At 44.1% G+C, this 15,842-nt stretch overlaps 1 protein-coding gene across 2 annotated transcripts in view; it reads left to right on the top strand.

Moving 5' to 3' along the window:
- Positions 1 to 15,842, top strand: part of TTC7A (tetratricopeptide repeat domain 7A) — a 165,165-nt gene that overhangs the window by 115,724 nt on the left and 33,599 nt on the right. For both annotated transcript variants that reach the window (XM_027454067.3, XM_072035724.1), the window contains 2 exons: positions 3,550 to 3,684; positions 14,830 to 15,032. In XM_027454067.3, coding sequence (XP_027309868.2) covers positions 3,550 to 3,684; positions 14,830 to 15,032 — 338 coding nt within the window. The remainder of the gene's footprint in view (positions 1 to 3,549; positions 3,685 to 14,829; positions 15,033 to 15,842) is intronic.

Genomic DNA, 15,842 nt, shown 5'->3' with positions numbered 1-15,842 from the left:
GTACCGGTCCCGGTTTGCTCTTATCCCAATTTCAGCAGCCAGCATGCAGCGGAGCGTAGTTCAGCAGAAAGTGCAGTATGCTGTGCTGCTGCTTGCCAGAAGGAGAAAATTAGTGTGAAATACAAGCATTAAACAGTCTTTTCACACATCCAAAGTGATTTACACTGAAGGGAGTTTGGTTTTAGCCAAGAAACGTACTCCTCCTCTGCTTCAAGGACCTAGGTTTGCATGCTAACACAGTTACACCTGCTGTGGAGGAAAGGATGTGGCTCCTACTGGAATTACACCTTAGCGCATGACTTGGTGCTGGCAGTTTCCAGCAAGGGCCTGTGGCTGGCAGCTGGGTCCAGTTTCCATCATGAGGACCCCAGGGAGCATCGCCGTAGCGCACAGGCGCTCTGTGACCTCTGGGCTCGACGGCGAAGGGGGGATTACTGCGGCTGGGTTCGACGCTGGCCTCTCCCTCAGTCAGACCACAACGAGATTATTTGCTGCGCTAGAATTTTAGGTTTGCTGCCAGGAAGATTAATTCCTTTTTATTTTCTTCATCTTCTCCTAACTGAAGCAGCGTTCCTAGCTAAATTCACTGGTATCAGTCAGCTGCCTTGCTGTTTCATTCTTTTTGTGATTTAGTCTTATCTTATAATGCTCTTGCCTGAAGTGATTTAGGCTAGGGAATTCTGTGTTTCTTATAAGCCTAGTAAATCTACAGAGTTGCATTTCTATTTTGATAGCAGATTTTTCATAGATGTAAAATATTAAACGTGGTCCTTCTTGGTCTTATAACACTGCTAGCACAATACTTTAAAATTATTTAGATATCTTTTTGTACGGCTTGTCTGTGAAGCTCATCATGACAAAATCATTTTATTATTTTTATGATTTCTTTCCAAAATGTGTAGAGGGCTTTACTGTAAAAACGCAAAGTTTACATTCTATCTAGTGGAGCTATTAAAAAGAGAAGGAGACTGCACTAAAATAACAAATGGATGTGATATCTTCATATGCCAAGATTTGCATGTATTTTGAGGCTTGACATTAAAGTTCTGTGAGACAGGTTTTGTGGATTTTTTTTTTTAGCATACAGACATCTACAGTCCTTTAGAAAGAGGTACTTTGTAATGAGGCATTCAGAGACATTTTTTAATGTCGCTGGCAGCTTTTTGTCGGCTCACCCCTCCACCCTGAGGTCAGTGGTGTCAGCGTGATGCGTGCCTACCTCCTGTCTCGGGAGATGTACGCTTGCTCTGGTAGCCTTTCTGGAAGAAGCTGCTGCCCTCAGCCCACCCCCAGGGTCACTGCTTTGCTCTCCTGGGGCTCAGGTCTGTGGCTGGGCTCCTTTCGGTCCAAAAGGACGAGGCTGACCTTCTCTGTGAGCATCCAGGTTTGGGCTGGGATGGAGAGAGACTCCTCGTCTAGATGTGTGTGGTGGGAGCAAGGAGCGCGTCTGTGCCTGCGACCATGCAGGGGTGGGGAAGGATCAGCTGATGGCTGCCTGGGGTGCTTTGTTTCCTTGCTTAGGCTGGAATGGAAGAGAAAATAAGCATCAAAGGGCTGCTACATGAAAAGGGAACCCGAGTTACTTAGCGATTTACAGCAGAGGCTGTTTGCATTCAGCTGCCCGAGGCAGTGAATCGCTAAGTAACTCGGGTTCCCTTGCCAAGGCCGTGCAGGTTGAAGCACACAGCAGCGGGCAGGATCCGTGGCGCATCACAGGCTTTCTGCCCCGGCAGCTACCTGACTAACACAGAGCAGCCAACCTGTGCTTCCTCAAGTGCAACTAGGTCACAGTGGTGCTCTTTTAAAGCCTTCTCTGCAAGGGAAGGATGCTTTATCAGATCCAAAGTGGCTGTTCAGCCTCTCAGCAGCACATGAACCTCTCCAAAGGCACCAAGTTGCCTTCCGGTGACACCGTCCCCTTGGAATGACTTGCCAGGAAAAGATTTCCCCAAGCACTGGGGATGTGAATGAAACCTCTTCCTGATGCAGGCAGAGCAGCACTGCGTGCAGGTGCTGCCACAGACAGCTCTGGAAAGCCTTCCTGAAAGAGGGCAGTCTTGGCAGAGAAATGTAATGCTGAAACTTGCTTTCAAAGCCCAGTAACGAGATCAGGAGCGCTAATTCAAGGATCTGGTTAGTCCCCAAAGCCCATGCAGTTTTTTTGCGTTTGTTGGTCTAGGTCTGCTCTGACTTTGAAGTGCTCCTAAGCAGCAGCAGTAATTATTCACGTGGTAATTTTCGTAATATAGAGAAAGTGCCAGCGGTTGGGGGGGCTAGGGATGGGTGCCTGCTGGTTTTTCCTGTGTTAAACAACCCCTGTCCGACTGAGGATGCCTGGGAGCTGTGTTTCAGTGAGATTTCTCCTAACTGGAGGGAGGGAGAAGCAGGAGTGGGCAGGGCAGGGGGAGGAATCCCAAACAGCGAAAGAGGCTGAAGATTGATCTGCTAAATAAACTGCTAAATGTAATAAATCCTCCGTACAAAGCGGAATGGCTTTTGCCGTAGCGTTAGAGCCGTAATTGCTGCATTACTGCACTGTCATCTCTTGGAGCAGCGGATGAGGAGTGTCTCTGAGAACACGCAGGAATTTTAGAGCCGCATCTAGGAAGAGCGCATTTGCATTTTCCAAGGGAGCTGGGGGAGGCGCCTGCCCTGAGCACTGCAGGGCTGTTTTGAAGTTGTGCTGCTGAAAATGAATGCCATCAGTTAGCAGTGAGATGATGGCACAAGTATTTCCATGGCAGTCTCAGGCTTTGGGTTGCGGCTGCGGACTCTCCCTAGCCAGGACGATCCCAGGGGCAGGCAGCATGGCCTCGGGTTTACATAAAACCATGTCGTGCCCAGGCTACACGGGTGTCTTTGCAGAGGGGCATGAGGAGGACAGGAGGCTCCTGGTGCCTGGCTGAAGGCCGGGCTCTCCAGCTTTTGGGGCAGCTTTTGATGTGATGTTTTGTTCCCCAAGACGTGGGCGCCAAATACTTTATTCTTGCGTAAATGTTACGGCGCATGCTAAAGGTTAATACAGTCGAAGCGCTGAGCTCTCTGCTCCCCAAGGTAAAATGGAAAACCGTGCTGTCTCTGAACCAACAGGGCAATATTGGTGTCACGTGAAATCTGTGCTCTGTGAATGCTGCCGATGCTGTGCGAAGGTTTTACATTAGCGGGCCATGTTTTGTAATTGCGTGGTGACAACGGGCTCATAAAACAGGTTGCTAATAAGTATTCTTAGGAAATGTTTGGTGGTCGAATTCTGCTTTTCCAACGGGCAAAATACAGTTGCTTCCTTGATGAATCTGCTAAGCAGACCTTTATAAAATTACTGTCTCTTAATTCACTTGCTTGAACTGCAGCACATGGGTAATTTTGTCTTTTTTCAATGAATTAACCTTTTATAAAACATATTTCTCCAGTTGGTCACACCAGGCTTCAGTGTGGCTCTTACTGCACAAAACTGATGCAGTAGAGTGGAGAATCAGACCTTTCATCTAATGAACCAGTATCCCAAGCAAGTATAAAATGTCTTGTTGTTCTTCTTTGTTTGGTCCCCAGGATCACAGCGAGCCTCTTCCCTTGCTGCGTCAAGACTGGAACAGGCCATGTCTGAAATCACTATGCAGAGCAGCACGATGAAGCAAGGACCTATGCAGCTGTGGACAGCTCTTGAACAAATCTGGCTTCAAGCTGGTAAGTCCTGATGTTTGTGGAGATGGCCTGGAATTCCTTTTTCCCCACATTAGTGAATGAGATGACTCAAGTATTAAGGGAGTAACTGAGATCAGGGCTGTCTCTACACCTTAAGCAATCCGTAAATCTGCCCATCTACCCCACCTGTGTTTTTTTTTTTGAAATACCACTTGATTAAATCTAACAAAATATAGGAATAGTGTGATTTTTCAGCTCACTTCTGTTTTCTCATAACACAGAAAACTTCAGTCATCATTAAAATGCATTTTTAAATGAAGAGGGTAAGCAGCTCATCATTAAGGAAGGTTATTTGATAGGAGTAATTATTTACATTTTGCGGAAAATGAACAGGCAAAGAATCTATGAAATGGTATTTAGACTGACAGTGTTCCAGTTCTTCTCAGTTTTCAGTGAAATGTAGTAAACAAGAAAAAGTTCTCCACTCATTTCATCCTTGGCTGCTTGGATCTCCCAGTGACTTGTAGGTTTTGCATGTCAGTTTGAGACACTCATGCAAAGAGTGTGGCAGAGCACATAAAGGGAAAAGAGAACAGTGAGAACTCTGCCCGGGGGCAACCTCCAAACTCATGAAAGGGTTTTATGTAGGGCATTTGTTGAGGAGCAGAGTTGCACAGCACATTCTGCCATTTGCGTTCCAGCAATTTGGGACTGGTAAAAGGAACTCTGACCCTGCAGTTTTGCTCCTAAGAGAAACAGCTTTTCTTCCACAGTTGGCCCACACTGTTATGTACCTGAAATTACATTTGAATGCCGTGATTGCTTCTTAGATGCCTCTGCTACTATTTGCAAGAAGAAAGAAAAAAAAATAAAAAATAAAAAGCAGAGCCCACTAGAACCTTGCTGATAATTTTCTGTTCTGTACACAGGAGAACCTGTCAAATTCTCATTTACCTAATCTGTACAATTGATAATTCTCACATGAAATCTGGCAATCTCACCCCGCTTCTCAGAAAAGATTTTTTTAGCTGTTTTTTTGGGCCATTTTCTACCAATTTGACTTCAGTTCTGGTACAAAATCTGTGACATTCTACTTGTTACAATTTGCCTAACTAGTATAGAAGTTACCTTTTGGAACGCATCATCCTTTAATTTAATCACGTGAGTTCATTTATTTGCTTATTTTAATTTCATTAATGTACTGTGGGCTTCAAAATCACCTGAAGGGTTTTGCTTTATTCAGTTTATGCTTCTGATTTAAGATTGCAGAGGAAGCTGCTGGGAAAACAACAAAAAAAAAAAAACACACCACAGTTTATTGTGATGAGAAGTCAGGTGTCTGTTGTCCATCATCCTAGAGATAGCTCTAGGCAGTTTACATTTTTACTGCTGTGTGAAAAGACAAAAGCAATAAAGACCTACTGCTTGCTGTGACCTAGCTGTGAATTGCTACAATTATTTTTCAGTGCGCTTTTCTCAGAGGTGTTAATTCTTTTAGGCGGAAATTATTTTTATAACCTGTAACTTCTCTGTCCTATTCTATCTGGTTTTTAGTCTTTGTTTTGTTTCATGTTTGCTTTTCACTCGACTCGAATCAGGATTGATGTTCGGAAAATATGTATTGTGACTGCTTCGTGATTTCATTACTGAAGTCAGTTATTGTTATGGATGCAGCTTAATGGTCTTAGTAGTGGCCTTATTGACTTGAATAGTCCTACAGAGCATCATCACTGGCCCTCTGTCCCAGAATTTCCTATTTAGAAGGAGGGGAAAACAGAAGTAGTTATAAGTTAATAACTTCCAAAAAAGAAATATTTCATAAATAACCAAATAAACAGAAATATGTGGTTAGAAACGGCTGAGGTTGTCACATGCTTTTGTGTTCCAGCTCACCCCCAGGTTAACAGCTGTGGAAAACAACAGACGATTAGCATTGCCTGCACCCAGAGTCACTTCGTATTCATGAAAGAGCCGCATCGATGTGCTGTAGATTTCAGCCGGGTTTAGCTGGGACTTGTCCTTTTTCAGTCAATGACTCATCCTGTGACTCTTGGCAAGTTGCCTAACTTTTTCATACCTCAGGTTCCTATCTCTTAATGGAGGAAAATGTTTGTCTGCCTTTGGGAAAAGACTCACATATTGCTGCTTTTATTGTTATTAACACTTTAACCTTTTTTTTGCTTGACTCATAAATCTTTAGAAAAATCCATTATAATTTCTAAACCTTGTCCTGCAGTAAATTTATAACAAAGCATCCGTCTTTCCCAGGCACTAGAAGCACGCAGCGGGCCGTGTCTCTGTGTGTGGATATGGATGGAGGAGGTTCACAGGCTGTGAACCTGTCAGGGATCCATTAGAGCCATTAGAGATCCTGTGCCTCGTCATGTCCCAGGGCGTGAGAACTTAATGGTGCCAGCTGATTGATCGGGCAGAGCTCTCTGGGCTTACGTTGGAAAGAAGCATGCAAAGCAAACGATCCCACAGCTACATGGGGCTGGTCTTACAGCCCTCCAGCAGCCAGCACGTGGGCTTGCAAGGGGACCGTTCGTGTGTGGTAGTCATCAGGTGGTGCCAGATGGGGGAATGGTTACAGCATCGCCCTCCACACACAGCTGCAACAAGAATCCAGGGCTAACCTGCCTTGTGCACAAGTTCCTTGCTCCTAATGCATCTCCTAGTTAGTGCATCCCTTAATTAGTGCACGAGAACACGTGCACTCCATTAACAGTGGCTGAAGGCAAGGCTGTGAACTCTCCCCAAATATTTAGTCTTCTGTGCTGTGCTAAAGATAGTTATCTTGCGCTAAGAGGGCACAGACTTCTCAGCTGTAACTTCTGGGTTTATGTAGGAAAGCTAATAAAGGAGCAGCTTTGGAAGCGCAGCTGCAAAGTCCACATGTGCTGCATGCATGGCTGCTGCTCCTCAGTTTTCCCTACAGCAGTGTCTGCTGAACTTTGTCTTGGTGATCTGGCAAGCTAACTTCTTGTAGCTTCTGGTCAGCAGCCAAAGAGCTGCTTGATGCACCTCTGTGGTCTCTAGAATAAGTCCTGTTACCCTTTTTCACATACCTACATAAAACTGAATTGTCACTTTTTCCTGTGGCCACCCTTATGTAGTCCCAGTGGGGAGGACAGTCATCTGCAGCAGGGAACTTAGCATCTTTCTTCAGTGGGCTTGCAGATTCCCATTCCCCGCAGGTAGCCACAGTTAGTTTTGGAAGAGAAAGGGGTCTGTGGTTTCCAAAGACCAGAGAGATTGTCCCTGCCCTGGAGTAGTCATGATTTGGGGAATACTGGGAGGCATGCTGTTTTCAAGTGCTCTGCAAGCAAGATGAATACAGCTTGTCTGGTCCCTCTTGAAAATAACCCAGCCCTCTGCATCTTCTTGAAATGTAATGGCTTCTTAAGAGGAGTCATTTCATTGGGTTTTTACATTAACAGACCTAAACATTCTTCTTGGCCCCAAATCTGAGGAGGAGCCGTTTATCAGGGTCCTGCTGCAAGGAGCGCTGGGGAAGGGTGCTGCAGTGCACATCTCTGCTGTGCACGGCTCCAGGAGTGGTGGTCTTCATGCAATCCAGGTGTCCATTTTTTCTCTTTGTTCTGCTTTCCAATGACTGAGAACTTGAGTCAACTTTGGGAGGAGAGAAGGAACTTTAATGGCATTCTTCTCCTACCTCTTCTTGCAGAAGGAGGTGCAAGGAAAACCCTAGAAATTACTGGTGATTATCCAGCTTCTCCTACCAAGAGAGATGTCTGACCTAGAAGCTGTTCCTGCTCCCTTTTTTCTTTTCAGAATCATGCCAGTAGTCCTCCGTTCTGTTTAGAAAACACAATCATGATGTTTGGCTAAGGAAAATATATTTGGAATGGTTCAAATTTATGGCCAAAACTTACTTTCATTCTGCGTTTTTACAAAATCACGTTTGACCTAGAGAGCAAAGTGTGTCAGTACTGAAAAGAAGTAGTTTTCAGCTCTTTCGGTAATGAGCGGTTTCTTATCTGAAGTATGCATGAGTATGTTTCCAGGCAGTAATAACTGTTGTGTGCTCTATTTATGTGGAGTATTTTAGAATGCTGCAAGCCAGTTTTAATAAGAGTTTGAATACTCCAGCTCCTGTTGCTCTATTATTTTAAGCTTTACTTTTAACTACAATGTCCACTTTGTTTGTCTTTACTAGTACTTTATATCTGACAATTTAGCTTCTTGACTGGCCCAATACTTTACCAAATATGGCCACTCACAGCAAAGTAGGTCTGGTAATTTGATCTAAGATTGGCTAAATGCCTGCTAAGCACAGGCTGCAAACCTCACCAGGTAGACCTAAAGCTAATTTAAAGGAGCATTTAAAGACAAATCACTCGAATGACTATCCACGTATTCACAGTGGGGCTGGAGAGGGCTACCTGCTGCCTCAGGAACATGCTACAAGCTAGGAAAAAATATTGTAATGAACATGCCCTAAACAAGAAATGTAAAGAGAGCCAATGTAGCAGGGAACAGTGAGCTAATGGAAAAACATCTGTTCCCCCGAGTTATGTACAGCAGGAACATTTTTTTTTTTCCCTTCACAAAACGCTTGTGATTTATTTATTTTATTCAGTATGGGCCAATTCCTGGGAAAAAAAAAAAAAAAAAAAAAGCTGTGTTAGAGGAGATGGGCTTTGTTCCACGAGAAAATGTCGCAGGGGCCAGTGGGCTGGGATCTGCAGCCCCGGCTGGCCCGCGGCCACACAGCCGCACACGGGCAGGGACGGAGCCCGGGGACAGCAAAGGGAGCAGCTCACCAGCACAGCTTGCATTTGCACTGTTTGCACGTACGTAATGAAATGCTCGCCCCTCCCTCAGCTTTTAGCAGTCCTAAGCCCCCCTCAAATTATTAGCTCTGATATTAAAGGTGTTTATCATCAGGTTGGGGAGACATCTTTACTGATGTTGCAGAATAGCTGGGGTCAGATACTCTCCTGTGATGCAACACAGGTTGTTGAAGCAATACTAGTTTTATTTTCCTTGTGTTATTTTTATTATTTTTTTTAATAAAAAAGTGTTTTGAAATTTTAGAGCTCCCCACTTACTGTTTTTTTTTTTTTTTTTTTTTATTCTTGAGCTCCATAAGCACTGCTGATTGTTGTGGCTTTTACGGTGATACAGAGCAGTGCGAGAAACCAGAGCCTGGTGAGGGGGAACAGGGGGAAGTGTTTTATTCCGGAGCTGTTACCAAGGGGAATAAAGGTGTACTGCAATGATGGCTGTCCTGCAGCGTTTGCTTGCTAGGAGGGATTAGGAACGCTTCACGCTGGAGGTCAAAATGATGAACTGAGCTGATTTGGTCCCCTCTGAAATGTTACTGGTGCAGCTAAGAAGCCAGCCGGGGTTCTGCTAAGCCTCCTGGTTTCATTTAGCAAGCTCTGGCCTTGTCTTCTCTGGTGCAGCCTAAAGATGGTCAAATTCCCCATTTCTTCTCAATCAGATGTCCTCAGGGGGCTTCTAGGTTTTCATCTACACTATCCAGGTTGGTTTCATTTATTTACTATTAACAATGAATTCAAGAAGTCAAAAGCATTCTTGGCTTCCTATCAAGACTGGGCATTTGGACTGCTTCCCCCATTCCTGAGGCTTCTGGATATTTCTCACTGCTGGAGCAGGACGTCAAGCTTTGTGGACTGATAATCCATTGGCACGGGTGGGCTTCAAAGCACACATGTCGTTTCTCAAAATCCGGGCTGTGCAAATGTGCACGTATGCGAACAGGCACTTCTAAGGCAGCAGCTAGCAGTGCTCTTTGCTGAGCACTCTCTGGCTCCTTAGCCAGCGGATGGAGAGGAACCTGTTGCACTGCCAGTGATGCCCAGAGAATGACAGAGGGTACCAACCCCTAGCATTTCTCGGCTGCTGGTACCATTTGGGCGAGTAATAGAGCATGCTTGGGCCTTAAAAAAAGCAGCAGGGTGTTTATCCATACAAGGGACAGAATATAGGAATTTATGCTTGACCAGGCTCGAGCATGAAAGCTTAGAAGTCCTTTCTTTGACTTTAGCCAGTAATAAGTGTTCTAAGAGAGGGTGAAAAAAAAAAAGCTGACTTTCCAAAAAGAAGCATTTTTATGACACCTTTCTCAGGGGCATCCTTATTGCCTAAAAAAAGTGGTCTGCCACTCCTGCCAGCTCTCCCAGGTGGAGCAGAGCTGTTTTGTCACCAGTGAGCGGGGTCCCGCTTCACGTAAAGGAACAAGCTATCTTGTGCCAGGGTTTATTGTATTTCAGATAACTTCTTGACTGCACATTTTAGTATAGAGGATAGATAGCTTGTGGTAGTTCCGTGTCACTTCCAGAGATGTTCACTCTACTGCTGCATTTGTAAATAAAGAAGCTCAGTTGCCATTTCAGCCTTTGGGAGACCCGAAGCTCAGAAAATGAAAGTGGGTCCCTGGTCTCCAGTTAGCTACCAGTTTGCTCGCAAAGGCAGCCGTTAAGAATGCATCTACTGCCTCATTCAGAAGGGTAAGTGGTTGAGCTCACGTGGACGGGAACACGTAGCAGGTTCTGTTCATTTCTGTGCCGAAGGTTTGCATCAAATGAAGCGATAACAGTTGGGATACAGCTTGAACGATCTTCCATCCCATTTGCCGGCGAGTTGTCAAACGTCTGCATGCACGGCTGTGTCATAATAAGGGAGGGTGACTAAACGTCATCTGACAGAAAGGCAAGACAGAGGGAGAACCCTTTGTCATGGTAATAGCTCTGTGTTCGCTGATCAGAGAGCTGTCTCGGAGGAGTGGGTCTTTCCAGCTGGCTGAGGGCTGCTGCAGTAACAAGTATTAATAGCTTCTGAAAGCAGATGAGCTCTGCGCAGCAGAAAGCACCTCTCTAGACACCCTCTCAGGCAGTCTCACCTTTGTCAAGTGTAAAGGGCTGCCTCCCAGTGTGCTGTCCTGCTGGTCAGCTGGCTACGTGGCGCTGGCCGTGTCCCCACACAGTCCCATTTCTGGGGTGGGCAAGAGCAGGTGATGTGGCTGACACAGAGCAGAGTAATGTGGAGCAGCCTGCTTGTGGGAGTTCAGTGCCGCGTCTTGGATAACGCCGATTTGCAAGGAATGAGATTTTAACTCTTGGGTGCTTCACGTTGCAGAAAGACATTTCAAATCCATTTTTTTTTTTTGGGCTAGAATTACAGTTGGTGCTGCCTCTGTGGTGACAAGTGCAATCACTCTTGACACTGCAGTGAAACACTTAAGAAAAAGAGAATAGTCGACGTTCAAGGTGATGGCAGACAACTCTGTTCCTTATACTAGCGTTGTGATGCAGACATGACTAGATTACTCTGTTGTTGATTCTCAGATGGGCTCCTTTACAGAGCTCTGTCAAATAATTTATCCTGGAGCCAAAAAAAAAAAAAAAAGAGCCTGACTACAGGAGACCCAGCTTTTGTCAGCCTTCTGGAAGTGCTCTTGCTCTGTACATTTGCTACTGGTCTTTGGTGAGTGAGTAGATGATATGCTTCTGGCAATTCTCACTTGATTAAGGATCTTCACTGTAGATGAGTCTAAATGCTAGCAGAAACAGCTGGAAGAACTAGAAGCTCATGTTAGGAGCAAATTATACATCTGAGTGGAGATGTGGGCTGCTCGCAGGGACTGGGACCAGCATTAAGACTGGTGCATCAGTTGGAAGTGTAGTTGCAAATCAAGACAAAAGAGGCTGAAGCCACAAGAGAAGACTCTTCTTGTTTGGAAGAACAGCTGAGAAGGGTGGACAGTACTGAGAGAGCACAAATGGAAGCGTAAGGTGGATCTGGGAAAGAAATGAATCAAGCCAGGCTGGACCTTGGAATCAGTTGGATAGCTGCTCTTGGTCTCAGTGGGTGTAGACTCAAGGTTCAAGTAGAAAATGAAAGGAGACAGCTCACGATGCATCCTGTGTCTGCACATCCACGCAGTGTGATCTGTCTTAGCCCATGTGTGTAAGCAAAAATGATCAAATATTCCCTGATCACCTGCACTCAGTTTCTAGCATTGCTCCAGAGAGGCTAAGAGAGGAAGTAGTACAGCCAGGATGATCATCTCTCAGCTCTGTGGCATTCAGAGAACTGTTGGTAATACTTAGCTCAAAACAGAATGGGAACTCGTTTAAGCTTTTACGAAGATGGTGTTAAGCAAGAGATGGCAAGGAAGCCTGCAAACGTTGCCTTGGGATTCAAAGCTGCAGAGAATGCCAGCACTGGGAACGATGTAGTCCAACAGCTGGAGGTTCATAAATGGTTTTCCTGAAGCACCAAGCCTTTCACAGAGTGGGAATCACAGATGCTGCTGTATACCTGACTCACCTGGAGGAGTTGCTGTCTGCTTTGGAGTGGCACTGGGTGCCACGGCTCTGTGACAGAACTTCCTTGTGAGGGCTGCTAATTTGGCCAGGTTTTTCTGTACAGCATGATTAGGTGATGCCAGGAGAGATCCTAAATAATCCAACGGAAACTGCTAACCCAGGTAATGCAGAGGCAGGCATTTCAGTACTTTCAGTACTGTTGAGGAGGTGGGAGTATTACCATGATAAATTTAATGAATCCTTGGTTTTTGGCTTTGATTTCTGCCTCTAGCTTGGTTTTTATTCCATGTTACGTAAGTGTATCTTGTTCATCTGTAAATAAAATGAGTATGCAATAGAAGTAAAAAATGAGTTTACAGAAAACCCATTTTAATGCAGGCTTAAATGATTTCCCTAAATGTCTATTTTTAGCTGGGTGGGTGCACTCCTTCCCTCCTGTAACCCAAAGGCACCTCTCTCATTCTCTTTTTATGCAAATCAGGCCTCCCACACCATTAAATCATTTTTTATTGACTATTGAGCCTGCAAAGAAATGGACTGAGCTTTAATATGCTACATTACCGTACCATAAAATACAATTTGTAGATCTTATTTAGATTCTGTGTTGCTGCACTTCCTCTAAATAATTGTTATTACTGAAGAAGATTTACAGGCACCGTTGAAAGAAAGAATAAGTACTCTCCATTTTCTATGCATTGAATCACAGGCTGTGCATGATTTCACATCTAAACCCCCTTGCTCCTGATGCTTTTTTTGAAATGAAACAGGTCACGTTGTGCTGTTAGTTGCTGTTAGAGTTTTTAATACAGCAGCATCCAGAACTTCTACTGACTTCAAATAGCACCAGGATTTCACCCCTTCTTTTTGTGCTGCTAGGGTTGTGCTAACTTTGCAAACCGAAGCGTCCTCAGGCTGTGAATCGTCACTTTGCACATCCCCATCCTCATCGCTACCACATGCACAACATCAGCTGCTGCGCAGCACTTGGCAGGAAAAATGCTCTGTTCCCTGGGAAGCAGAAGAAAAATGCTGTCCTCCCACAAACTTTGGAATAAGGCTGTGCACATACTCAGCTTGTCAAGTTGCACGGCCTTGCTTTCTGTTATTAGATGGCTGCACCCTCTTGGAGTCGAGGGAAAGGAGGCACGCTGAGATTTTGTAAAGATTAACCAGACAGAAATGTATGTGAGTCATTTTTAAAGGGTATAGCTCTTACTGAGGAACTGTTTTGCTCGAGTTGGCAGCCTCAGAGAATGACATTTATCTGTAGCACCAACCAGGCATGGCTAAGAAATAGCCGAGCTTATTATCGATGATGTCTCACCCTCCTTCCAGAAGGAGCACTTCAGATCTGGAAGGCCACGATGCCGTGTCAGTGCACAGTCATCCTTCGTGTGCCAGAGAAGAGCTGTCTGTGGGCCCCGTCTCACGTCGGATGGGCCAAGGAGGAGCCTTCTCATGGCGTGGCAGGACAGCCGCTGCGATGCTCCCCTGCTCCCCTCTCACCCAGAAAGCTCCGTGTCAGCATGCCAAGTCCCCGGAGTCATCTGGCCCTCCCGGCATTTTGAGGCTGGCAGAGTTTCAAAGCTATACGAGAGGCCTAATTTTTCAGGCTGATTTCCCCCCCTCACAGAGACTTCCTGAGAACATTTCGCTACCTTTAAAAGTCAGGGCGCTCGAGACTGGGTCTAAATTCAGAATTGTTTATCTGGCTCCGGAGCCTGAACTTGTCATTTTGAATTGGGCTATTGGACTGTCAATATTTGCTGCATTGCCACATCAGTTTAAATAAAAATAAATGGAGACAAACACTGAGCTTTTGCAGTGATAACGTGTAGAACACAAACAGGTTAAGAACCTAAAAGCACTGGCTGCTGTGCAGAGATTTATTTTATCTACATACACGTATACACATATACATACATACGTGTATATATATCAACAATTTCCCTTTTCAGTTATGTGTGTCAGTGAAAATTGAGCATCACTTCTGAAGCCTTCTCCCAGGATTTAATGCATAATAAATAGTGAGAAATGTTAAACAATGAGATGCATTATGAAATTTGTTTAGCATGAAAAATGATGTGATAAACAAATTGACAGTCAAGCACATCAGTATGCCTGTTACTTTTTTTTTTTTTCTTTGTAAGAAAACCACTGGGATAGTTGCTGAGAGTTGAAGGAAGCAGATGACTGAGCGTCTCTTCCAAGAGCTCTGTTTTCTTTTTCTGTAGAGTATGTGTGAGGAGATAAATTTGTGAATACAAAATATAAATAAGTCTCTGTGATATAAGCCTTTGATTTTAATGGAGACTCCGAAAACTTAAGAGACAGCTATCTCATAAACTAGACAAGTAAGCAAAGAAAAACACTTTTAATCATTTTTTAAAATATGGAAATACTCTCTTAAAGAAGTTATTTAATGTCCAGCTTGGTCAGATGTATCCTATTACTCTGACATGTTTAAACTAATCGGTAGACAGTGATGGCTTATTCTGTTCTTTTTTTTCCCAGATCATTTGGAAACACGTACAATGGCTCCAAGTGGCTACCAGCCCTGCTTCCTTAGGGCTCAGTAGAGTACGTGTTTACATCCTGATTGAGGAAGCACTCGGGTATATCCTTAAGGCTATCCTGTGTCAACACCTGAAGAGGTCCATCTATGTCTGTACAGAGCCTTTAATGTAGCAGAATATCCATTCAATGACTTGCTTCTGGTAGTAAACGTTAACCACAGTAGTAAGCACTGTGCAGGATCACGGCCTCGTGTTTTAATGTTTAAGGGAGATGATATGCAATTAGTGTGAAGAAAGGTACCTGAATTATTTCAGCTAATGGTAGGGTGTTTTCGTGCTTTTTTTTTCAGCTGAACTCTTCATGGAACAACACCATCTCAAAGAAGCCGGCTTTTGTATCCAGGAGGCAGCTACTCTTTTCCCCACATCTCATGCTGTACTGTACATGCGTGGGAGGCTTGCAGAGATGAAAGGCAATTTGGAGGAGGCTAAGCAATTGTATGATGAGGCACTCACAGTGAATCCAGCTGGAGTCGAAATTATGCACAGCCTGGTGAGTTTGCAGGGGCTCAGCTCCATTATAGTATTTATGTTGCTGATTAACTGTAATAAGAGGGGAGAGGGTTCGTGCTTGCTCTGGTTGCCATTGTCTTCTTAATCCTACAAGCAAGTGACTGTTCCAAGAATAAATTGGGTAGCTCGAACCTCTATTTTAAGGCTGGATTGAATGTTTTTAACTAATTAGGACTTGTGTCAAAAGTAAATATTTTAATTGACAAATGCTTGATAGTTTTGGAAGTCAGTTCTCTGCTTTATTGTCTTTGCTTTTCCTACTAACTGTTACGCATTTTAAATAAGCAGTGCACTGATGTTTGGAAGATTTGAACGAAGTATCTACAGAATATAGATAAATACAGTGTTTGCAAGTCTTGCATTGAAATCTTGTGTCTAATCAAACGAAGACAAACTATGAGTTTCTGATAAAACTGTAGTCTTAAGCCGCTACTTAACTCCAACCTTTTTGTAGGGACAGTGACTCCACATTTGTTTATTTCTGTGTGTTTTTTTTTTGTCTGTTTTGTTTTTATAACATTCCTTTGTGGCAAATACTCTTTCTATTGCACCATCCCCAGAACAAACCTTTTTATAGACTCAGGGCCAATAGCTTTCAAATTGTTGTTATCATTTGTTATTATTATTTATTATTTTTACACAAGGAGCTTTGTGGAGGCCCAAAACCCACTTCTCTTACGAAATCAGAACTTCTAATCATACTTCTTCAATGACGTATATTATTAATCATAGCCCCTACTGGGTCTCTCTGGGATTTTTAGAAGACTTTCTTGAACAGTTTAATTTTTAC

The sequence above is a fragment of the Anas platyrhynchos genome, chromosome 3 (genome assembly GCF_047663525.1).
Source record: "Anas platyrhynchos isolate ZD024472 breed Pekin duck chromosome 3, IASCAAS_PekinDuck_T2T, whole genome shotgun sequence".
Taxonomy (NCBI): Eukaryota; Metazoa; Chordata; class Aves; order Anseriformes; family Anatidae; genus Anas; species Anas platyrhynchos.
The sequence above is the reverse complement of the archived record's forward strand: the minus strand, read 5'-3'. Positions and strand labels throughout refer to the sequence as shown.